Source organism: Gorilla gorilla, chromosome 3, assembly GCF_029281585.2.
Source record: "Gorilla gorilla gorilla isolate KB3781 chromosome 3, NHGRI_mGorGor1-v2.1_pri, whole genome shotgun sequence".
NCBI lineage: Eukaryota > Metazoa > Chordata > Mammalia > Primates > Hominidae > Gorilla > Gorilla gorilla.
The window spans coordinates 26,059,353-26,086,430 of NC_073227.2; the positions used below are offsets into that span (position 1 = coordinate 26,059,353).

At 36.5% G+C, this 27,078-nt stretch overlaps 1 protein-coding gene across 5 annotated transcripts in view; it reads right to left on the bottom strand.

Annotated features, from left to right (window-relative positions):
• The window catches only part of LCORL (ligand dependent nuclear receptor corepressor like), a 181,363-nt gene that overhangs the window by 10,621 nt on the left and 143,664 nt on the right, over nucleotides 1-27,078 (bottom strand). The window contains exon 6 of one of the 5 annotated variants that reach the window (XM_055385459.2): nucleotides 12,272-12,327. The exons of 2 other annotated variants lie outside the window; for them this stretch is intronic. In XM_055385459.2, coding sequence (XP_055241434.1) covers nucleotides 12,272-12,327 — 56 coding nt within the window. Of the gene's footprint in view, nucleotides 1-12,271; nucleotides 12,328-21,608; nucleotides 26,435-27,078 lie in introns of those variants that run through there. 2 more of the 5 variants (XM_055385456.2, XM_055385461.2) reach the window with 2 other exon arrangements.

The window sequence follows — 27,078 nt, forward strand, 5'->3', positions numbered from 1 at the left end:
AAAATCTGATGTTAAAAAGTGGCATACCATTGTTTTAATTTGCATTTCTCTTATGAATAAGGTTAAGCATATTTTAATGTTTTAGAAGCCATTTGTGTTCCCTTTTTATGTGTTCTTTGCCAATTAGTATAATGTTTTTCTTGTGTTATGAAAATTAATCCTTTGTTCTATAGTGATTTGTGATCCCACTCTCCTCCCACCCTATCCAGTTTATTAGTTTATATCTGCTTATGGTGATTTTCTCAGGAATCCATTCTAAATGCTATGTCATCAGATTTATCACTCTTATGATATGGCTTCTCTGTTTCATAAAATGATTAGAAAGCTGAAAGCAGCAGCAGTTAAGTCATCTGAGAAAGTGACTTTATATATCTATATCCTGGATTCTAATGAAAGCTCAGCAATAGTATGTATACAGTGGTACTCTTGAGAGTAGAGTTGGGGGAAAAAATGTAAAGACCTGGGCTCAATTTCTGACAATAATCACAATAATAATGACCCTGGACAAATAACCTTAACCTCTTGCCTCATTTTCTTCATAAGAAAAAAAAAAGGCACTTTTCGCTGCTTATCTTATAGAGTTGTTGTGACAATTTAATGAGAGCCAATTAGCATGCTTTAAAAACCATATGGAGCTCTATACAAATACAAAGCCTTAGTTTTGCCACATGTTTTGGTGAAAAGAGAAAGAAGTGGGAGGAGAAGTGCTTATCATAAGTAAGGCCTCTTCTCTATCAAACTAGGAAACTAATGCAGGTGAGGGTTGAACAAGGGCAAGAGGAACCTGAAATGGTTACGCAGGCATCTAAGCCTATTTTCAATACTTTGGTAATCCCATGGACCCCAAGATAGAGTCCATCTCCACCATCTGAATGGAAGTTTATAGAGTATGTGCCTTTGCAAAGTGTGAGAGATGGAAATCTTTTGGGAGTCATAGAAATCCAAATAATTATTTGTGATTTAAATTAATGATTATTGATAAGTCTAATCTTTACAAAAGTAAAATTGTATCTAGCTCTAATAATTTAAACCTGCATTACTGGAGATATGCAATGTTCATTTCTGTCATAGGGACAATAAACTTGAATGTTACCTAGCCGACTCTTACAGGAAACAAATTTTGGTGCAACCAAGACAGGTCTGAAAATATCACTTACAGAACAGTAGCTACGTACCAGGCAGCGTGCTAAAAGCTTGATTTTTTTTTTTTTTTAACAATACAACATTCAGTCCTAACAACTATTCACTGAAGCTCACAGAAGTAAAATGACTTACCCAAGCCACATAACTAGTAAATGGAAGTCTCCAGGGCCTATGATCTATCACCTTGTAGTGCATACTAACTCTTGGATTATTCTAATTCTGTCATGATTCTCCATGTTAATACCCATTTTTCTATTCTTCAGAATGCTTAACATGTGAGATTAGTGGACAAGTGTATGGTTTATAGGTTTCAAACAGAAAGATATGCCTAAGGCTATAGTTGTAACCCCATCCAGGAGAGTTAAATATTTAATGCATGAAGTTTCCTCATGGCATTAACTAAATAAGTAGCAGCTACTCATATCCTTCAATTCCTGAAAGAGGAGAATAATGTTAAGGTATAGACTGACATGTTTTTGAGAGCTAACAGAGTATTCTTTAGGTCAAGAGTTTCAGGGAACACCAAGTTCATCTTTTCAAAGGGAGAAGTCAGCTGTATCACAGATAAACTGGGCTCTGGTACAGGATTTGGACTTGGAATAGTTAATGTACTTGACACCGTCAAATCTGAACTCATCTATTTAACTCCAAATTCTGGATGACAGCTTACTTTCTTCTGGAATGGTGTCTTCTAAATATTACTAGAGTAAAAATTTACTGACTAGCTATTACAGCTCAGCTGTCCTGCAGATTGATGTCTCCACAAATCTATCCAAATATCACAATAGGTTTGTTAAGTGCACGAACCTAGATGAGAGAACCTTCATGAAGGTCACTTATCCTTTCTTCTAACCCTCAAGCAGTACTTACTTAACATATTAGGAGTATTTAAAAAAGTGATGGTATCTATCTTTAAGGGTTTTGCGGCTTGGTAAGGAGGCAGAGTGAGAAAGTATTCATAAATTACCAGAATAAAACAGCAGCATGCAATATATATAAAGGAGTAACTAAGGACTAAGGGATTACAGAGAAGGGAAAGATTAATCCCAGCAGATCGGGGAGACAAAGGGAAGAAATATTTGGTAATGGTCTTTAGGGATAAGGATGTTGGTAAGCTGGGGCAGAAGGAAGATTTGTAGAGCTCGAGTTCTGATCCTGAGTCCAATCACTGGCCAGCTAAAGGCACATTTCTTAATCTTTCTAAGCTTCAGTGAAGATAATGAAAGTCACTACCTTTTATGGGTAATGGGATTGTTAAAAGAATTTATGTAAAGCACTTGGCATAGAGAATAGAATGCACATAAAATGCCTGGCATTTTGACTGGACACATAATAAGGACACAATAAATGTGAGTTAATGTTACTACTATTAGCAAAACATAAGACAATCAAAGATATCCGTGTTTTCACTGGGGATAAAATATGGCAAATATGTGTATGATTTGTTTCTGCACTGAACCATATTAGGTTATTCCTGTAATTCTCATAATCAGATATAATGATTAAATTTGTGTAGACAGATAATACAATCATTTAATTTTGAGTCCCTGGGCTTAAGGGAGATCAAAATATCTAGCCAGGTAAACACAGTTTGTAAGGGTGACCATGAGGTCTAAAATTTGAATAAATCCTTTCTTTTGGTTGGTAAACAGGTAAGTTTAGACTGCAATTGCTTTAAAAAAAAAAAAAAAAAAAAAAACTTAGTTTTTCTCAAAATTTTCCTTTGGTAGGATACTGATGAATTTAAAGGCTTTGGTAGATTAAATAGAAGATTTTATAGACTTTTTCTCTACTTGCTTGTGATTACTGTGAGTATTTGGAATAGAAGAACATGATGGTTAAGAACCAGACTCTGAAGACCAACAGTCTTGGGTTATAATCTTAGATTTGCAATTTGATACAGCCAATTTTAGGAAAATTATTTATATTAACTTTGTTTTGAATATAAAGGTGACACAAAGATTGGCACTCTGGTGCATAGTGTGTGCTTAATAACTAGTAAGTATTATGACCATTAGAGCAAACTATGGCAGTCAAGAATTCACAAGAAAACATTTAGAATAAAAAAAATAGTTTTCTCCTGAGAAATGGGAGAGCCACCTGAATTTTTAATAGAATGGAAATGAAGGAAATTATAGTCGGATTAAGGGCAGAGAACCAACAGTCTTCAGAAATTAATGAACACTGCACTGTTATGCAATTTAGAAATGACCCTTGGCCATGTAGGAACAAAAAAAGACTCCCTGAATTTCTATAATAAGGTATTCATATACCCAATAAATATATAAATATGATTCAGCTAGATTTATAAAAAGAATAAAAATAGGAAATTTTAGTAATGTGAAATTAAAAACAATTAACAAGTTGTTGATCTAAAACACTGCCAACCGACTGTAAAAGACTGCAAAAACTGACATAGTTTATAACGTTCCGAAACCCTGTTTGCATCCATCTGCCTTCTCAAGAACTTATCAATGATCATAATCCTTTTTTTGATATACTATCAATATCAAATTGATTGCATTAATAGTCCCAACTCTACTCATCCTTAAATTTACTTTCTTTGCCCTATAATTTTGCAGTGTCTTCCCATTCTGCCTTACCCACGTCATTTGCTCTGGCCAACAGGATCTTAGCAAATATGATGGAAGCTGAAGCTTGAGAAAAATTGCTTGGGCAAACCTGCTGAGTTAGTGTGAGGGACACATGGAGCAGAGATAAATGTCCCACCTGACAGTCAGCTAACACCAGGACATATGAGGGAGCCCAGCTAAGATCAGAAGAACATCCTAGCCTATCTGCCAACCACAGACTCATGAATGAAATAAAAACTGCTCATTTATTTAAGCTAATAAATTTTGGGGTAGTTTGTAATATAGCATTATTGTGGCAATAAATAAACCACCTCTTCTCAATTGGATCCTCACCATGATGCTTAAAAAAGTACAAGGTCTCTCATTCTTTAAAAAATAAGACTTTACTCAATCTTTCGTTTTCCTCAAGATAACAGTTTTATAACTAGATTACTTTAAGCAGTTATCTTATACTTGCTATCACGATTTCCTTAGCTCCTCATTCCTTAAGCGATTCCAGTATGGCTTCCAGTGCTTTTACTCCATTAAAATAGCACTTAGTAAAGCCATGAATGACACTCACATTGATAATTCCAATGAATTTTAGTTTTTGCCCCCTTGGCAGCATTCAATATTGCTGACCATTTCTTCTGCTATGGACTTGAGTTTCTCCTAAATTCATATGTCGAAGCTCTAACCCTGAAGGTGACTGTATTTGGGGATAGGACCTTTAGGAGGTAATTAAGGTCATAAGAGTGAAGCTCTCATCTGATGACGCTGGTGTTCCTGTAAGAGGAGGAAGGGGTACCAGAGGGTCCTCTCTGCCATGTGAGGACACAGCAAGAAGGTGGCTATCTGCAAGCTATCTATCAGCTTGCAAACCAAACCTGCTGGACCTTGATCTTGGACTTTCCAGCCTCCAAAACTTTGAGAAAATAATTTTCTGTGGTTTAAGCCATGCCGTCTATGTTATTTTGTTGTGGTAGCCCAAGGAGACTAAAGCACCCTCTTTCATGAAACTAATTTCTTTTGGCTTTTGAGACAAAACACACTTTCCTTTTGCCTCTTCCATCCCAAGTCATCCTACTTTACTTGGATAATAAAAGTTCGAATTTCTCAAGGATGAGTCCTAGTCTTTCTTTTCTCCTTTATTCTACACAGTCTCTTTGGGGGGTCCTCATCCCTACTCACAGTTTCAGTCATCAATGATATCCTAGATGTCTCAACTCCATTCATAGGTTATACATTACTTACTCAGAAAGGATTTCCCAGACAACTCAACCTAAAGTAGCTCCCCCTAGAAACTCCTTTCTATCATCCAATTTCATTAACACAATTTATCACTGCTTTGTTTTCTATGTTTGTTTTTCTCTCTTACTAAAATACAGACTGGTGAGAATAGAGATCCTTGTTGTTCTTGTTCAGCATTTTATCTGCAGTACTCGGCACATAGAAACTGGACAAATATTTGCTGAAAGAAAAAATATGACTTCTGCTTCTGGCCATGATGAAGTAACAGGGTAGCAGGGACCAGATACGTGGCTTACTGCCTGGAGAGTTTTCAGGCTGCATGATACGGAGAGAACCCCAACAGAGCTTGGAAATATTCCTGAGTTGGGGAGACAGTGACTGGAGTTCACGAAGTCCCAGGTGACTAGAATCTGTGGGTTAGAGTATAAGAGAGACATGGGGGTGGGGGGAGAAAGGAGAGAGAAGGAGACAGAGAGATCTGCAGAGGATTTTCCTTGGGTTAAAGATAAATACTGATCAGTGGATAAGTATTTCCCAAGTCTGTGAAAAGAATCAATGAAAAGAACCAGGTAATAATTTTCTGGAGGCTATATATAACTGGATATAATTGACCTTCTGACACATGGAGCATTTGGTAAAGTCCGCAGGTGGGTACTGGATTGCCTCTATAGTGAGGTCAACTTAGCCCTACCGCAGGGCTTCTTAACATCAGCTTCACTAACATTTGGGACCAGATAATTGTTTTGGGGGGCTGTGCTAGACATTGCAGAATTTTCAGTAGCATCCCTACATTTGGGACCAGATAATTCTTTGTTTTGGGGGGCTGTGCTAGACATTGCAGAATTTTCAGTAGCATCCCTACATTTGGGACCAGATAATTCTTTGTTTTGGGGGGCTGTGCTAGACATTGTAGAATTTTTAGTAGAATCCCTAGACTTTATTCACTAGATGCCAATAGCACCTTCTAAATGTAAGAGCACAAAATGTCTCTGTATATGACCAAATATCCTCTATGAGACAAAATCATCCCTGGTTGTAAACTACTGTCTGAGATTCAAGGGTGTTCCCCAACAATGCTTAAGACATGAAAGAATCAAGATATTTCTCAATAAGTTAACAGTGTCCCAGGACAGAGCCCAAGAACATTTAACATTGCAAAAATTCCAGCTCACAATAATATAAAATTCACAATGTCTGGCATCCCACTGAAAATTACCATGCATGCATGCATGCAAAAAACATATATGATCCATAATGAGGGGAAAAATCATTAAAGAAATAAATAAATAACACAGATTGTGAAATTGGTACATGAGGATGTTAATGGAGATATTTTAAATACACTTCATAAGTTCAAGAAGTTGGAAAGCATGAGCACGACGTGGACAAATATGGTAGATATAAAGAATACTGAATTTGAACTTCCAGAGTTGACATACCATTTATGAAATAAAAAATATCCTAGATGGTATTAATAGCAGATTAAACAATGCCAAAGAAATGATTAGTGAACTTAAAAACATAGGAATAGTAATATGCAGAATTAAGGAGAGAAAAAAAAAAACTAAACAAAAGTGAATCACGTATCAGTGACCTGTGGGATAAATACATGTGATTTATATTCCAGAAGGAGAGGAGAGTGGAGAGGGACAGAAATACATTTAAAGAAATTGGCGAGGCGCAGTGGCTTACGTCTGTAATCCCAGCTCTTTGAGAGGCCGAGGCAGGTGGATCACCTGAGGTCAGGAGTTCGAGACCAGCCTAACGTGGAGAAACCCTGTCTTTACTAAAAAAAAAAAAATACAAAATTAGCCAGGCATGGTGGGGCATGCCTGTAATCCCAGCTACTTGGGAGGCTGAGGCAGGAGAATTGCTTGAACCAGGGAGGCGGAGGTTGCGGTGAGCCAAGATCACGCCATTGCCCTCCAGCCTAGGCAACAAGAGCGAAACTCCATCTCAAAAAAAAAAAAAAAATAATAATAATAATGGCTAAAAAATGTCTAAATGTGATTAAAAATATAAACTGACATATTCAAAAAGTTCAACAAACTCCAAGCAGAGAAAACATAAAGGCAACCATGCCAAGCCCTTTCATAATCAAACTGTTGATAACCAGTGATAAAGAGAACATCTTAAAAGCATCTGGTGGAAAAAAGAACATACAGAGGAGCAAATATAAGAATGCCATACCCATCTTCTGAAACAATACAAGCAAGAAGCAAGTAGAACAATATCTGTAAAGTACAGTCTCTGGCTTAGGATGATTTAACTTAGAGTTTTTCAACTTTACAGTGGTGTGAAAGTGATAGGCATTTAGCAGAAACCATGCTTTGAGTACCCATACAACCATTTTGTTTTTCAATGTCAGTATTCCGTAAGTTACATGAGATAGTCAACATTTTATTGTAAAATAGGCTTTGTGTTTAATGGTTTTGCCTAGCTGCAGGGTAATGTAAATGTTCTGAGAACATTTAGGGTAGGTGAGGCTAGGCTACAATGTTAGATAGGTTAAGTGTATTAAATGAACTTTTGACTTACAGTATTTTCAACTTACAAGGGTTTATTGGGAAGCAGCCCCATCATAAGTTGAGGAGCATCAGTACTAAGAGAAAAATATGGTCAAATCTGATATCCATATTCAGGAAAAATATATTTTAAAAAATGTGATATACAGACTTTTATAGACATACAAAGGCAGAGTGAATTAATCAACAGCAGACGTGCACTACAAGAAATGCTAAAGGAGTTCATTCAGGTGGAAGGAAAGATATCGGATAGAAATCTGGATCTGTCCACAAGAATGAGGAGCACTAGAAATGATAAATTCATGGGGGAAATACTTATTTTCCTATTTTTAAAATCTCTGAATGATAACTGTGTAAAGAAAAAATAGGAACAATGTACTATGAGGTTTATAACATTTACAGAAGTAAAAGCACAAAGACTTGGAGAAGAAATGCAAATGTATGGTTGTAACAACTGCAGTAAAGTTTCAGGATACAAAATCAATGTACAAAAATCTGTAGCATTTCTATACACCAACAACAGTCCAAGCTGAGAACCAAATCAAGAAAGCAATCCCATTCACAATAGCCACAGAAGAATAAAATTTGTAGGAATTTATTCTTCATTCTTAGGTACGGCTAACCGGAGAGGTGAAAGATCTCTACAAGGAGAATTACAAAACACTGTTCAAAGACATCAGAGATGACACAAACAAATGGGAAAACATTCCATGATTATGGGTAAGAAAAATCAATATTGGGATAAGAAAAATCAATATTGGGCCATATTGCCAAAAGAATTTTAGAGATTCAATACTATTCCTATCAGACTGCCAATGACATTCATATGGAACCAACAAAGAATGTGAATAGCCAAGGCAATCCTAAATAAAAAGAACAAAGCTGGAGGCATCACATTACCTGACTTCGAACTATACTACGAGGCTACTGTATTAGTTCATTTTCACACTGTTGATAGAGACATACCCGAGACTGGGCAATTTACAAAGGAAAGAGGCTTAATGGAGAACCTACAGTTTCACATGGCTGGGGAAGCCTCACAATCATGGTGAAAGGTGAAAGGCATGTCTCACATGGTGGCAGACAAGAGAGCTTGCGCTGGAAAACTTCCCCTTATAATAACCATCAGATTTTGTGAGACTTACTATCACAAGAAGAGCATGTGAAAGACCTGCCCCCATGATTCAATTACCTCCCACCAGGTCCCTCCCACAACACATGGGAATTCAAGATAAGATTTGAATGGGGACACAGCTAAACCATATCATTTTGCTCCTGGTCCCTCCCAAATCTCATATCCTCACATTTCAAAACCAATCATGCCTTCCCAACAGTCTCCCACAGTCTTAACTCATTTCAGCATTAATTCAAAAGTCCACAGTCCAAAGTCTCATCTGAGACAAGGCAAGTCACTTCTGCCTATGAGCCTGTAAAATCAAAAACAAGTTAGTTACTTCCTAGATACAATGAGGATAGAGGCATTGAGTAAATACAGCCATTCCAAATTGGAGACATTGGCCAAAACACAGGGGCTAAAGGCCCCACGCAATTCCAAAATCCAGCAGGGCAGTCAAATCTTAAAGCTCTAAAATGATCTCCTTTGACTCCATGTCTCACATCCAGGTCACGTTGATGTAATAGGTGGGTTATCATGGTCTTGGGCAGCTCCACCCCTGTAGCTTTGCAGGGTATAGCCCCCCCACCCTGGCTGCTTTCATGGGATGGCTTTGAGTGTCTGAGGCTTTTCCAGGTGTATGGTGCAAGCTTTTGGTGGATCTACCATTCTGGGGTCTGGAGGACGATGGCCCTCTTCTCACAGTTCCGCTAGGCAGTGCCCCCACTAGGGACTCTGTGTGGGGGCTCTGACTCCACATTTCCCTTCTGCACTGCCCTAGCAGAGGTTCTCCATGAGGGCCCTGCCCCTGCAGCAATCTTTTGCCTGGGCATCCAGGCGTTTCCACACATCTTCTGAAATCTAGGCAGAGGTTCCCAATCCTCAATTCTTGACTTCTGTGCACCCGCAGGCTCAACAGCATGTGGAAGCCGCCAAGGCATTGGGGCTTCCACCCTCTGAATCAACAGCCTGAGTGAGCCGTACCTCGGCCCCTTTTAGTCACAGCTGGAGTGGCTGGGACACAGGGCACCAAGTCCCTAGACTGCACACAGCATGGGGACCCTGGCCTGGCTCACGAAATCACTTTCTCCTAGGCCTCTGGGCCTGTGATGGGAGGGGCTGCTGTGAAGACCTGTGCCATGCCTTTGAGACATTTTCCCTGTTGGCTTGGAGATTAACACGTGGCTCCTCATTAGTTATGCAAATTTCTGTAGCCAGCTTGAATTTCTCCTCAGAAAATGGGTCTTTCTTTTCTATCAAATTGTCAGGCTGCAAATTTTCCGAACTTTTATGCTCTGCTTCCTTTATAAAACTGAATGCCTTTAACAGCACCCAAGTTTCCTCTTGAATGCTTTGCTGCTTAGAAATTTCTTCCGCCATATACCCTAAATCATCTTTCTCAAGTTCAAAGTTCCATAAATCTCTAGGGCAGGGGCAAAATGTTGCCAGTCTCTTTGCTAAACATAACAAGAGTCACCTTTGCTCCAGTTTCCAACAAGTTCCTCATCTCCACCTGAGACTACCTCAGCCTTGACCTTATTATCCCTATTGCTATCAGGCTTTTGGTCAAAGCCATTCAACAAGTCTCTAGGAAGTTCCAGACTTTCCCACATTTTTCTGTCTTCTTCTGAGTGCTCCAAACTGTTCCAACCTCTGCCTGTTACCCAGTTCCAAGGTTGCTTCCAGATTTTCGGGTATCTTTTCAGCAGCACCCCACTCTTGGTACCAATTTACTGTATTATTCCATTTTCATGCTGCTGGTAAAGACATACCTGAGACTGGGCAATTTACAAAGGAAAGAAGCTTAATGGAGAACCCACAGTTTCACACGGCTGAGGAAGCCTCACAATCATGGCAAAAGGTGAAAGGCACATCTCACATAGTGGCAGACAAGAGAAGAGAGCTTGTGCAGGAAAACTTCCCCTTATAGTAACCATCAGATTTTGTAAGACTTACTCACTATCACAAGAAGAGCATGTGAAAGACCTGCCCCCATGATTCAGTTACCTCCCACCAGGTCCCTCCCACAACACGTGGGAATTCAAGATGAAATTTGAGTGGGGACAAAGCCAAACCATATCAGCTACAGTAACCAAAACAGCATGGTACTAGTACAAAAGCAGACACATAGACCAGTGGAACAGAAAAGAAGGCTGAGAAATAAAGCTGCCCATCTACAACCATCTGATCCTTGACAAAGCTGACAAAAACAAGCAATAGAAAAAGAAGTCCCTATTCAGTATATGGTGCTGGGATAACCAGCTAGCCATATACAGAAGATTGAAACTGCACTCCTTCCTTACACCATATACAAAAATCAACTCAAGATGGATTAAGGACTTCAATGTAAAACCTCAAACTATAAAAACCCTGGAGGATAACCAACGAAATACCATTCTAGACACAGGCCCTGGCAAAGATGTCATGATGAAGATGCCAAAAGCAATTGCAACAAAACCAAAAATTGATACATAGGACCTAATTAAACTAAATTATCAATAGAGTAAACAGACAACTGTCAGAATGGGAGAATATTTGCCAACCATGCATCTGGCAAAGGTCTAATATCCAGAGTTTATAAGATGAACTTATAACAATTAATAAGCAAAAACCAACCACATTAAAAAGTGGGCAAAGGGGTCGGGCATGGTGGCTCACACCTGTAATCCCAGCACTTTGGGAGGCTGAGGTGGGTGGATCACCTGAGGTCAGGAGTTCGAAACCAGCCTGGTCAACATGGTGAAAACCCATCTCTACTAAAGATACAATAATTAGCCAAGCGTGGTTGTGGGTGCCTGTAATCCCAGCTACTTGGGAGACTGAGGCAGGAGAATCACTTGAACATGGGAGGTGGAGGTTGCAGTGAGCTGAGATTGTGCCACTGCACTCCAGCCTGGGCAACAGAGTGAGACTCTGTCTCAAAAAAACAAAATATGTGAGCAAAGGACATGAACAGACACTTTTCAAAAGAAGACATTCATGCAGCATATGAAAAAATGCTCAATATCACTAATCATTAGAGAAATGCAAATCAAAACCACAATGAGATACAATTTCTTATTAGTCAGAATGGCTATTATTAAAAAGCCAAAAAAAATAACAGATGCTGGCAAGGTTGTGGAGAAAAGGGAATGCTTATACACTGCTGGTGGGAATGTAAATTAGTTCAGCCATTTTGGAAAGCAATGTGGTGATTTATCAAAGAGCTAAAAATAGAACTACCATTTGATCCAGCAATCCCATTACTGGGTATATACTCAAAGAAATATAAATCATTCTACCAGAAAAGACACATGCACATGTACATTTATCACAGCATTATTCATAATAGCAAAGACATGGAATCAACCTAAATCCCATCAACGGTAGAATAGGTAAAGAAAATGTGGTACATATAGACAACAGAATACTATGCAGCCATAAAAAGCAATGCGATCATGTCCTCTGCAGCAACATGGATGGAGCTGGAGCCCATAATCCTAAGCAAACTAATGCAGGAATGGAAAACAAAAAGTTTATAAGCATTCTCACTTGTAAGTGGAAGTTAAATACTGAGTACACATCGACCAAAGAAGAGAACAACAGGAAGCAGGGCCTACTTGAGGGCAGAGGGTGGGAGGAGGGAGAGGATTGAAAAACTACCTATTGGGTAGTATGCTTATTACCTGGGTGATGAAATAATCTATACAACAAATCCCCGTGCCATGCTGCATATGTACCCCTGAAACGAAAACAAAGATAAAAAAAATTTTTGGCTACCCATGAAGTACTATATTATTATTTGAAGGTAGAACCCTGATAAGTTAATGATGTATACTATAAACCCTACAGAAACCACTTTTTTTTTTAAAACAGTGTCTCATTCTGTTGCCCAGCCTGGAGTACTATGGAATGATCTTGGCTCACTGCAACCTCCACCTCCCAGACTCAAGTGATCCTCCTGCCCCAGCCTCCCCAGTAGCTGGGGCCACAGGCACGTGCCACTACACCTGGCTGATTTTTGTAGAGACAGAGTTTCACCATGTTGCCCAGGCTGGTCTTGAACTCCAGGGCTCAAGTGACCTTCCACAGTGGTGGGATAACAGGCATGAGCCGCCTCACCTGGCCAGCAACCACTTTTTAAAAAGCAAATCAGGAGATTAAAAAAATAATAAAACACACTGTATTGATCCAAAAGAAGGCTGGAAAAGAGAAAAAACGGTGGAACAAATAGTAGGTGGGACAAATAGAAAGATGGCTGATTTAAACCCAACCATGTTAATGGTGACATTAAATGTAAGTGGTCTACTGAAAAGGCAGAGATTGTCACATTGGATACAAAGGCAAGCCTCAATTCTGTGTTGTTTAATAAAAGAGATCATCTTTAAACATGAAGACATAAATAGGTTAAAAATAAAAGTATTGTGAAAAGATACACTATGATAACAGCAGTGAAAAGCAAGCTGGAACAACTCTAGTAGTTATCAGATAAATTAGATTTCAGAGTAAGGAACATTTCCAGGATTAAAGAGGAGGTTAATTTCATAATGATAAAAAAGCCAATTAATAAAAAGTACCTAACAATTCTAAATGCATATGCAACTATTTACAAAGCTTCAAAATACGTGAAGCAAAACCTAACAGATCTGAAAGGATAAAAAGGAAAATACACAATCATAGTCACGGATTTTGATATCCCCCTCTCAAAAATAGAACAAGTAGACTGAAATTCACCAAGATGGAAAAATCTTGAACAGCACTAGCAACCATCTTGCTTAACTGACATTTATAGAACATTTCACTCAACGGCAGTAGAATATACATTATTTTCAAGAACACACAGAACATTTACTTAGATTTGCATAGATTCTCGGCCATATAAAACATCACAAAAAAATTCAAAAAGACTGAAATCACAAACAGTATATTACAATTAAATTAGAAATCAGTACCAGAAATATATCTGAAAAATCCCTAAATATTTGGAAACTAAACAACACATCTCTAGGCAGGGTCTTGCCATGTTGCCCAGGCTGGCCTTGAATTCCTGGGCTCAAGTAATCTTCCTGCCTCAGCCTCCCAAAGTGTTGGAATTACAGGCGTGAGTACTGCGCCCAGCCAACATGTCTCTAAATAATCCATGGGCTAAAGAAACAATCACAAGAGAAATTAGAAAATATTTTGAATTTAATTAAAATGAAAACACAGCAGAGCAAAATTTGTGATATAGCTGAAGAAGTGTTTAAAGGGAAACTTATAACATTATGTTCATATTAGTAAATAATCTTCCTTCTACCACTATAACACTTACACTCTATTACCAATGGTTCTCAAAGTGTACTTCCTGGTCCAGAAGCATAAGCATAAGTATCACTTGGGCCCCACCCCATACTCAATCAAACTCTGTAGGTGGATCCGAACAATCATTTTAACAAGACTTGATGGTGATTCTGATGCACACTAAAGTTTGTGAACCACAGTGGTCTAAGTGTGGTTAGGTGTCTTGCCCTACACCCTTCCTTCTTCACAATGCAACCAGGGAGATCTTCTAGAAAGCAAAATCTGATTATGTCATATCTTCCCTGTCCACTTCCAATTTAAATCTCCGCCCTAAGTGCAATGGGGAGCCACTGAAAGTAGACAAACTTCTTGGCATGGCTCATAAGAACTTGTATAGTCTGTTCCTTTGCTTCCTTCTCAATCCTCCCTACATCTGACATCATCTCCTTCTTTCTTGACTAGACACACTGGCCATGACTTACACCTCTAACCTGCCAAGAATCCCACACCTCAGCATTTTTTCCACATCCAAATCCTTCTTCCTACCCTACTGGTTCTCCACCACTTGGCCTAGTTAATTCCTCCTCACCCTTCACAGCTTAGCTTAATGGCCATTTGCTCAGGGAACTCTTCCTTCACTTGGTAAAACCTCCCAAAATTAAATTCCCATAGCACCACATACTGAGAATGTAGCAGATTTGTGTATTTACTCAATGTCTGCCTCTCCAAATAAACTTGAACCGTGAGGGTAGGAACCGTATCTGGTTTTGCCCCCACTATTTCGCATGTGTCTAACATACTGCCTAGCACGCAGAAGACAAACACTTTTGAATAAATAAAAAGAGTTTATAGGTACAGGCTTTTAAAATCTAGCTTTCTATGTTTGCATAACACAGAAAAAAAGCAGCAAATAAATGCATTTTCCAGGTTGCCTGGAACTGGGAGAAGGAAAAAGAAGCCAAGGTCTGGTTTAAATAAAACAAACACAAACAAGAAAAAAAAAAGTGGCAAGATGAAATCATTCAGACACCTACCCTTGCCTTTTTTGTTTGTAATTAAACTATAGGTGAATTCACTAGGCTTAACGTTACGATAATCACAGAATGCTCAGCTCCATGACAAGAAAACTGTTACTGCCCAGGAAAAACGAGAAGAAAAAATGGTAGTCAGGAGAGCTGAACTAAGAATTTTGAATTCTTAAGAAATAGAGAAGGAAGAAAAAAGGAGAAAGAGAACATTTAGACCTTGAGGCAGGAATTTATCACGGTGTGAGGCATTGAAACCAATCTCCTTCTAGCAGGTGGTAGCAGCTGGTTAAAGAAGAAAAGGGTGACCCTTGAACTTACCTCAGATAGAGAAAGCAGGTCTGGAGGCTGCAGGGAGAGAATAAAGATTTACAAAACAGAATACAACTGGTGTTCGTGGCTCCCCCAGCACCACTCTGCTGGATAAAGACAGATATTGACCCGTAAAGATCAAACAAAACAGAACAGCTAACATGTCAAACACATTGTATTGTGTTGAGGGAGCGAGTGTTGAGGAAGAAGTGGATGGGGTGTTGGGGACGAACAAGATAGGATGACCTTAATATATTTTTTAAAAGCCAACAACTTATTTTTTATTTTTTTCAAGCCACACCATATCAAAATTGTAGTGATATCAACAGAGTCGGCAAACTTTTCTGCAAAGTGCCAGGTAGTAAATATTTTAGACTCTGTAGGCTTTATGGTGTCTGTTGCAACTATTCAGCTTCTGCAGCACAAAAATAGCAATAGACAATATACGAGTGAATGAACATGGCAGTGTTCTAATAAAACTTTATTTACAAAATAGGCCATGGGCCAGACTTCCCAATTTAGAGAATTAAATCTATGTCTGAAAATAGTTCTGTTCTCTACAACCACCAGTATGTGGAATCAGCCAAATTATGTTTCTTTTACTAATTATGTTGCCAAAGTAAAAACTTGAAATATCTTCTAGATAAATTCCTTGAGTTCCTTTGTGACTTGAACATCTAACACAACACCTGATACATCAAAAGAAAAAGTATCCAATGTTTGTTAAATAAACTGAATGATTTTCTGAGAAAGATATGGGGCAATTAGTAAAACAGAATATCCTGAAAACTCAGTAATAGTTGAGAAAGCAATGGAATATAAAATATTCAAGAAAAATTCTAAGAAAAAATATCAAGACAAAGATTGTTTAGCTGTTTTATATTTTCACAAAATATTATGGCAAAAGTTAGAGACTCTTTAAAACCTAAACTCTTCTCTTAATTTCTAAGAAAATTACAGGGGAAAAACTCAAATATAAACAGAATGTATCTTTATTAAAAATTCCTCAGGGGGGTTGGGTGTAAAAAAATTCCTAATTTCATTAGAATACTTTAACAGAATCAAATCTTAATAGTTTTACTTACAGTAATCATTTACTTTTATCTTGTGTTCAGTGTTCAAAATATGTGTTAAAATGCTCATAAGCAAGATCAGAGGAGTATATATGGTTAGTCTTGGTTTCTGGTAGTTGAAGGAGTATATTACTTAGTTAAAAATCAGCCATCAGTTACAAACCTGTGTGAAAACCAGAATTCTGAATGGGAAAAATGTAAATTCAGTTATTTTTGACGACAGATGGCAAAATAGAAGAAGCTGACAAACTTTTTTTTTTCAGTCATCTCAGAATTCGATTCAAAGTGTCAACTGAATTCAAAATTTTTATGGGAAAATTTAATGTTTTAGGATGACTACTATTATTACAGCAGCTTCAAGACCACATTAGGTTATTTGATTCTTAAAAGTTTACTCAGAGGTGTCCAGAGTCAGCTTATTTATATCGAGATGTTTATCAATTAGGAAAAGATATACACCTACTTTGGGAACTCAAAAGATACTGACATTAAAAAGGTCTATATTATTTCCAACAGTCGCACTCCATTTTTAGGCCATTATCATCTCAAAAATCATCTCCTGCAACTGACCTTTCACACATCACATTTCCCATCCTCCACCCCCTGGATCTATATTTGTGCTACTATTAGAAAAGATTCTCTAGAACTCTGCTTTGATCATACAGCTTCTCACTATTCACAGAACAGATATATTCTTGGCTCGATCTCTTTGTCCTGTCATCCCCACGTGGTGAACTTGACTATTATTAAATCTAAGGGCCCACCTTTCTCCAGGCTTACATTCTGGCAGCTGAGATAAAACCAGTTGTTCTATCCTATATTTCTTGAGACAGCTATTTCAAACCTTGTCCATATTCCCCAATTACCCAATCCCACATACTACTCTTGATTATCTCTTGATTCATAGAAAATGGACTCTAATATCTCAGGATTCTGCCCACAAATTACCGATTTGCCTTCCCACATATTGTTCCCACTACCCTTTTTTTTTTTTTTAGAGAAAAGTGACCCTTTTGGCTAAGACCAATCTCTCTTACCATGTCCTAGATCCTATACCCAATAATCTACACAGGGGCTTCACTCCATTTCCATTGGTTGCCATCTCATTTCTGTATCTTCAATTGTTTATTCCCTATTGGCTTTTTTCCATTAGCACGTAAATATATATCTTTTAAACCTGTCTTCAACCCCAGCTTAATCTAGCTAACCTTTGTATATTCTCTCCATTCATGGTCAATTATAGTTTTCTGTGCTAATTTTCTGTCTCTTCCTTCATTTAACTCATCTAGCCTTGAATATGACTTGTGGCTCTATTAGTCCACCAAAGCTACTCTTTCCCAACAACTAAGATAAACTCTTGTTGCTATATTCAATGGAACCATTTCAGGGCTCATCTTAGTTGACTTCTTATCAACAGTTTACATTGCCTTCTCCCTTCTTACAACACATTTCCATTTACCACATTCTCCAGGCTTTCCTCTTACCTCTCAACTACTGTCATCTGTCTCCTTTTGTATACATCCTTCCTTTTTCCTAAATCTTTGAGGCTCTGACTCCCTAGGCTCTTTCAATCTTACAATGAGTAATCTCATTGTAATCTCTTCCACTCTCATGGTTTCAGTTATTTGTTGATTCACAAATCCTTATTTCAGCTCAGGCCTTTTTCTTGGGAAACAGATCCATATGTTTAGGAAGCATATCCATAACCGCTTCCTAACATCCTTTCTTGGATATCCCACTAAACACCTCAAATTTCTCACATCTAAAGAGCATTCTATCTTAGTAGATCTTACTATCCTCTACCCAGATGTTCAAGGCAAAAACCTGGATGTTCTCCCTTTTTTCTTCTAATCTTTAAGACATTGATTTTACTTTATAGATCTCAAATCTATTCTTTTCAATTACTGCTACTATTAGGGCTTAAAACATTTTTTGTTTCATTATTTGATGCTGACCTCACAATATGGGCTATGCTTCCCTCAGTAGCTTCATTGTTTTACCATTTTCGCACTCCCTCCTGATCCATGATTCCTATTTTATGCCTCAGTTCTGATAAATTACTCAATATTCCACATATGCTTGCTCTTTTTTTAAAAACATTTTTGAGACACCTAGGTTGGAGCGCAGTGGCACAATCATGGCTCACTGAAGCCTTGACCTCCCAGGTTCAAGCAAGGTGTGGGCTACCACACTTGGCTAATTTTATTTGTTTGTTTTGCAGAGATGGGGTACCGCTATGTTGCCCAGGCTGCTTGCTCTCTTTTGTCATCCAAATTTTCCACATTGTTTGCAACTGCCTGAAAACACTCCTCTCCCAACATCGGCCTCCTTCAAGCCTCAGCTTAGATGCAACAATGTAGGAAACCTTGCCTAATTCCCTAAATCTGAGTTCAATTTCTCTTTAATGTGCTCTTACAATCCATCGCTCTCTCTCTGATCTCTGATCATAGCAGTCATCATCCTTCTACTGGAATTGGCTATCCATTTTTCTATCCTTCATGACATGGAGGAACATATAAGAGCAACAACCATAAGAGCAACAACCATGACTTTAACCATTCTATCCCCTTAAGGCATATAATATCCCACTTAAAAAATGAAATACATTCTATTTACTGAATAAATGATGTAGGTCTTGTTTTCTCCCTTAGATGGAAAGGAACTATTTGAACCTTCCACAGTGCCTAAGAGCATATTGTAGACATTCATTAAATACTTGTTGAAGTAAGAATAGAATGGGATTGCATTTTTCTGCCTCCTTTCCATGTGCACACTCGATATATACAGCAGTACAAATGTGGTGAAGTATAAATTTAAAAACTCATAAATTATATCTGGACAGTTCATCTCAAAATGTACAAAACAAGATATTTGTGATAGAAGCAAAACTTTTCATCAACAGAAATATTTCAAAATCTCATATACACTGCGTTAGAAATTTTTCTAGAAAAGTCTGGTTGTTAAGTCTCTGAAGTCTCCAGTCAGTAATGTATTCTACGAAGAAGAAAAACACATATAAAACTAATAATGAGTTTTAGCATCATTTCCAAAGAGGCAAAAAGAAGTATGAGATACCAAGAATAATGAGAAAAAAATAATACTTTAAAAATCAGATAAATATTAACAAATATTTCTATAAATACAACTTTATAAAAATAATGTCCTTGTTGATTGACTAAAAAAAAAGAATGTTAAAAAATAAAGAAGGAAAGTTATCAGTGAAAGATAGATAAAACTTTAAGCAGAACAGGAAATAGTACTAGTAATTTTAAAAATGAGAAAGATCAAAAACAGCTCTTCAAATGATACTAAAAATTTTAAAACTGCCCAAAAGGATTTTGAAATTAATTTGAAAAAGTAGTCACTAGGCATCTTCCATCTTATTTTTTCTAGGATGATTTCATATTTAGTGGGGGTAAATAATCACATTAAAATAAGCTTGATATTTATTTCTTAGGAAGATACAATGATTAAGAAGCTAAAAGGACAAAATACGGTTCTGTTGTAAAATGAATTAATGCATTTACTTCTGGTTAACTGTAACAGCATGATATGAGGATGATATAAAGAATTAAAAATGAAGCTTTACATTTTATTCTCCATTCACGACAGTCTTTAAGAATTATGTGTGTATATTTTCAGATGAATTATAATAAAAAAAACCACTATCAGGTTTTTTTTGCCTCTCTTTTTCCTGACATGGCATTTGATATTTTTAGTTATCCCAAGAACAAGAAACAGGTCACTTTTTAAAGTTTTGATTCATCGTTTATAATGGAGAATCTACTTTGGCCAACCTTTAAAATTTTAATCATTGCATGTTAGATATTTGAAATTTTAAACACTACTTTCTGAAATAGGTTTTAAAGTTATATAGTTGAATAACTGAATCTTGGGGGTCATAAAATCATTAACTTATTAAAAATCAAGAATTTACTGCTTTTATTATTTTAATATAAGACCTGATACTACCTATTTTAGCTTTTAAACAAGTTTTAAAAAGAGTAATAAAAATAAAGCCAATACTTCCCCAACCCCCCCAAAAACACCCCTAAAATATATAATGATGCAACTATATAATAAAATATCTTTAAATTTCCAAATGTAAAATTTCTTTCATGTTAAGCAAGTAATCAATAAGTACTTCCATACTCCTCAATATCCCTCATTGTCCAGTACTTATCAATAAGAAGAGCTGGAAATGGCTACACTGGCAACTATAGTGTTCCTATATTATTTTTACTAGGTTTTAGCAGAGGTGTCTAATATTTTGGCTTCCCTCGGCCACACTGGAAGAACTGTCTTGGGCCACACATAAAATACACTAACACTAACAATAGCTGGTGAGCTACAGAGACAAAAACAAAAACAACAACAAAAAAACACAAACAAATCTCATAGCGTTTTAAGAAAGTTTACAAATTTGTGTTGGGTCACACTCAAAGCAGTCCTGGGCTGCATGTGGTCCACAGGCTGTGGGTTGGACAAGCTTGTAGGGTCCCTGAGTCTCCCTGAGGCACCAACATCCGGTCAGTATAACTGAGTAAAGGATGTAATTGTTTGCTAAAGTAATTCTGGTTTGCATTTTGAATTTGGCATTACCTTAACAATAACTTGTATATGATTCTTTCTCTTTTGCTAGTTATGGATTACCTGTGAAAAAGAATCCTCATCTTTATATCTGTGGAAATGAGCTCAATGTCTGATATCAAAAAACTACTCAACAAGTTTGCTGATTTATTTTAAAAAATATTGTTGCTCTACCACTCTTCAAATCATCAGTCTTAAAGTGAGCTCCAAATGACATAACAACTTGGTGGGTGATGTGAGATTAGGATTATCCTAGGATATGTTACAATCTATCAATTTAACAGACAGTCTTTACTTTTTTTAAAACATGGTCTCATAGTTGTGGTTGATTTCTCAATTGAGTAAATATTTACTAGTTTATAGTGTGGTACTTAATTTTTAGTTAGTTACTTGGTTATATTTATCTGTCAAACTGCTTACTGCTTTTATTAGATCTACCAAATGCAAAAGGAGATAACATCTACATTATTAAAATAATATATTTTAAAGATGATTTCTATGTCTCTACTATATATATTTTTATTTGTGTGAAATCCTGGACATATCTTATAAGAGGTGGGGAAGCGCACTGGTACATTTAGCAGCACCTAATTTCACGAGTTTCATACTAGGTGCCAAGAAATTAGGTTGTCCAAATATTTTGGAAACTAATTAAAACTGAATCAGCTGTTCCTTTTCTACCTGTTATACTTTACTCAAGGCACCTACAATGAAACTTTAAAATTAAGTAGAGAAGAACTTACCTAGGGATTTGGAAAAATAGTTTGCCATTTGTCCACTGTTGCAAGACTGTCGTTTATGTCTTTTTGTTGACATTTCTGTGGTCTTCCATGGTGGTCTTTTTCTTTTGTTCAAATTGCTAAGAACTTCAAAACTATCAGGATTCTTGTCAAAGTTAACACATTTGCTTAATTTACTATTGCCAAGATGGTCAGCAAATTCATCAGCTGAAGGATTATTTGCTTTAGCATTTTCTATTTCTTTAGATTGCTTTTTAAAAGAATTTTGCCTAGCAGAATGAGATCTTAAAGTAAAGTGCTTTGATTCTTCCATATGAGTCTGATGAGTATTTCCACTGTCAGTAGATTCAGGAGAGTAAATGATTGTATTTAGCTTAAAAGTATTTCTGTGTTCAAGACAGTTGAGCTTCCTCAAAAATATTCTACAGTCTTTTAAGGTTTTTGACCTCCAACTATTAGGACATACATTTTCTAGTCTTGGTCCCTTTTGAAAGTCTTTTTGGCTGCAATTTGTTCCATTCTCTTTTGCTTCTGACTTAAATTTATTCTCGAAACTAGCATGTATTTTGAAGTCAGGCATTACTACCCTCTGCTGCAAGTCACCCCTGATCTCAGGTGGCAAAACACACTGATTATCTACTATGTTTTTTCCTTGGAGTGGGATGTCAGCATTTGTTTCTCCCTCAGTCTTATTTAAAAATTGGTTCTGGCAGAAAAATCTTAAGTTTCTCCTTTTAGAGTTCCAGTCAACTGTTCCATGGTTGTGCAGCTTTCCCTCTCTTTTCCACCTTTCATGATGCAACCTCTTAAACTCAGTCCTTTTTAATCTAGCTATTGCTAAATTACTTTTCACATTTAAGAGTGGAGAGTTAGCCACTTTATGCAGTATATGCAATTTCTCTGCTGATTTTGAAGGAGAAGAGAGTGCAAATTTTTTAAAGTGCTTTCTGAAGGGGCTGGCATTAAAGTCAGAATATTTGGTCCCTAATTTGATTCCCCTGGTATTTATTACTTCCAAAGGGTTTCGGGCATTTGCTTTTCTAACTAGTGAAAGAGACTGTGTTTCTGTTGTTTGCATAAACCAAGTACAGAGTTCATTCAAATCATACTTTTTCTGAAAAAGCATTTTTACAGGTGAAACTTCAAGTTCTAAAAGACAAGTTTCCAAAGGGCTTGCTACTTTGAAATTATCATTTTCAATGTGTTCTCTTTTTTTATGAATACAATTTTCAGCTTCATCTCCACTTACTTGCACCCAAGCATTTGTTATTTGCTCAAATCTATTGTTTAATTCCTCTAATAAGGAATCATTTGAAGCAGAAGTAGCCCACCACCTGAGCAAAGGGTTTGATGAAATTATAGGATCCAAGGATACTTCAGAAATAGGTACTAATTTATTATCTTCCAAACACTTTTTTGCATTCCGCGAAAGTCTGTTTCTTGGGGTATCTTTGTAAGCTATTTTCATCTTTGAGTGCCTATGTTTTTCCTTCTGACTTTTATTTTTCTGCAAATGCAGTTTATATGATTTATGGAGCAGAGCATTTCTATAAATAAGTGAGCTAGAAGATGCTAATGAATGTAAGAAATGCAGAGATGGTTTTCTATCCCTAATAGAATGTCTCAAAGGTACAGTAGCAATCATACGTTTTGATCCATTTTTAAATATATCAGCTTCAGTGTGCCTTATTTTATCCATTTGAGTGCACTGTTGGTCATACTTTTCTTCAGGCAGATTTTTTCCTGACGTATTATCTTGTTCTAAAGGAGGCAAGCAGCTGCTAATACTTACTTCTCTTTCCTGAGGTGAAGTTCTATTAATAGTCACAGATATGCCAGAGATTTTCACTTTTGCCGGTCTACCAGGCTTCCTACTTATTGCCAAAGGCTTCTGATTTGGTCGAATAATGTTCTTGGAAGGCTGAGGTATCACAGATTTGTTCTTGATGGGTCTCACATATTCAAGGCCAGACCCCAAGATCTCACTTTCAGTAGTCAAGCTTCCTACAGCACTTATTCTTTCACCCAAGTCAATTTTGTCTTCACTAATATTTCTGGGACTATTATATTCAGTTGGAAAATCACCAGCATTATTGTTTAAAGACATAAGGTTGCTTATGTTTACCCTTCCTTCAGAAACATGCCTTTTAGTTCTTCTTGACCTTCCGTAAATAACAGTTACTGTAATACTCTTTTTATAAATACCTTCTTTTACTTCTGATATGAGACATTCTGGGCTTTTCCTTCCAGCACTAAAGGGCTCATTCTGGCAAACAGTGATGTTTGTTTGATCAATTTTAGGCTTTGGTGGTCTTCCAATTGGTCGCTTAATCTGTTTCACAACTTGGGGACCTATTTTTTTTGGTCTACCTGGTTTTCTTTTAAAAGATGGATCAGTAGCACTGCTTGAATTGTCCTTAGGTTCTTCTTGTGGCTTATCACTATTTATATCACCTATAAACATTGTAGAGGATCCTGCAGTTTCTTTTGCATGACTGAATTTGTTTAGTTCTCTTTGAAAAGTATCAGTATCACAATGATTGGAGTGATAATTTTCAGAGTTCGCATTTGAGATATCCTCATTTGTTTCTGTTTTTTCTTCAGTTACGTGATGGGTTGTAGGTTTTTCAGAAGGGAGAACGACATTTGAATGGGAAGTGCCAACTGAAGTTAAAGTATATTTGACCCCTTCACTACTTTTAACCTCAGATAAAAACATGAGTTTGATAGGACTAGAATAGTTGAAAACAGATGAACTTTCAGTACCTTCATATTTTGCTGGTACATTTTCAACACTGGAAATCAAGCGACCCATATCTAAAATAGATGACTTTTTCAGATTTTCAAGTCTTTTGTTATTCAAATCCACTGTAGGCATGCAATGACTTTTGATAATACTGCCGGATGCTACCACAGATTTCGATAAGCTCTGTTCTTTGCATGTCATTCTATTTAGAGTAAGAGTCATATTTCTGTCAGCATGTTGGTCTTTACCATCAATTTCTATCAATTTCTTGGATGCTTTATATCCTTCTGATAATGGCTGATTATTCCAGGATTTTTTGGCTATACTTATTGTATCTTCCAAACGCTTCACAACCACTTGTAAATTAGAATTCATTGCAATTTTGTTTAGGTCTATATTGTGTGAGCTTTCAATGTGAGTATTTTTCACTGGATCGTTTTTTGTTGTGGATTCGGATGCTTTTTTGGCTTTAGGTGATTTTTTAAAAACATAATTATTTGTTACATATATAGAATACCACCCTGGAGGCACAATATTTCGTTTAGTTCTGCTCAAAAGTCCAGAAGCATCATTTCTCAAAAGAGTTTGAGTATTACCTAACTTTGGATTTTTCCTATCATTTTGCAAAAATTGTTTTCCATCTGCAGATTTCTCCTGTGGCTTTCTTATGCTCATTTTCTCAGGGGAAGTTGTTTTAAAGCTTTCTGAAAATTCATTAAAAGACAAGTTAGTTTCTGAACTATGAAGAGGTAGTTGCAGTGACTGTAATGCATAATTTGGTGAAAATGATGTTTCAGCATGATTTTTATCTTGAAGTCTTTTAGAATTTTGTAAAGAAGGCCCTTGGTCATGATAGAATTCTCCTTTGTCTGATGAAGATATCTCATTGTTTTGTGTCAATTTCCTTGAACTTTTTTCGGTGTATTTTTTTCTTGTAAAATTTTCATCAAGACTAGCAAGTTCTCTTTTTATCTGTAAAGACTGCCTTCTAAACACGGGTGAATCAGAGGAGTTGCGCATTGCAAATAAAGTTTCTTGACGCTTTCGAAATCTTGTCTGAATAATTTTATGTTCTACCTTTTTATCATGTTGACTCAATAATTCCATAAAACTATAATCACTGGCTTTTGCATTATGCAAGAGAGATGTTATGAAATCTCCCAATTTTAAATCATTATATGTATTATAATCACTGCTAGATAATTTTACAAGGCTTGTCATATCCGTGGTTTCTATTGATTTTAGTTTTTCATTAATGCGATCCATTAAATCTTGAAAAATTACAGCAGTTTCACCTTTTTCATGATTTGTAGTAGAATTATTGCTGTCATTTGAGAGTAAAGAATAAGAGTTACTGGATTTTTTAGTTTTAAGTATTTTATCTTGATGATCACTCTTATTGCTGCTTATTTCTGCTGGTGTGAGACATGGAGGCTGGTTAATGTTTGCTTCAAGTTTGTTATTTTCTAAGGCTGAAATCTCTGACATGACGTCTTTCAATTTTTCAAATCCTTCAGTTTCTACAGGTGATAATGGTGGGGGTGAGGGACTTCGAGATCTACAGGCATCTTTAAGAGTGACTGAAAGATCACATACTTCCTTTGACAAAAGAGGACTACGAAAGGCTGATTTTGTAGAGTGAATGTTTGGTAACAGTCCAGAACAGCACCTGTGAGAATTATAACTGTCTGCAATTCCTCTATTCACTACTTGCTTAACGTGTTCAACAGTTACAGTTTGGCAAGATAAACAATGTAAATCTTTAATACAGACTGGCAGAGGTTCTAAACCAGGGCTTTGTTTTTCGTTTTGTAAACAACCTCTTTCTGCCAGCCTATATTCACAACTACAGAACAGACCATATAAATCATCTTCGATTAAGGGCTTTTGAGATTCTGAAGACACAACACATGATGTATTACAACAGCAAAGAGAAGCAGCATTCTGCTCTTGGACTAGAAATTTCAACATAGCCAAAACTTGTTGCTGGTGATGTATGCACAAAGATTCCAAAACTTTGTTTAATGCTGATTTTCTTTTTTCCATTTTAGTAGCTTCCTCTGATTTTGCATCAACAGTTGAACTAAAAATAAAAATCAAACAAAAAATGAATTGCAGCAAAAATACCACTATAAGGAGTTATAATTTTAACAGTGTTTGAAAAAAGATATTTTGGTATTGCTGGACTCCTGACTCCTAGAGAGCTGCAATAATGGCATTTTGATTATTGTTTAGCAAAAATATAATGAAGCACTGATAATTAATTTCCTATGACAAAGTATAAGTCAAAGCAAAGCCCTATTTTTGCAATATAAAAGCTGATGATTATACATATGATTACATTTATATATTAATGTCTGTTTTTAATGTATTAAGAATATTTAATGGAAAGTGCTTCAGAAGGAGTTAAATTTTTATGAAGTAGCCATTTTATAAATTATTCTGATACATAATTATCAGTCTACATTAGTGCAAATAAGGAAAATAAAATGTAGGAGTACTATCTTTATTTAAAATAGATATTTTTTCCAAGGCAGTGAAAATAATAAAAGCTTTCCATAATCACAAGGAAAATTAAGGGATTTAGATTTTATGTAAATAAGAGAATGTCTTTCCTAAGATTAAGCTGCAGGCGTTAGCTATTTAAAAATAAAATCTATTTTTAATTGATGTTAAATACTAAAGTAATTTCATAAAAGCTAAAGGCATTACTTACCTAATTATTAA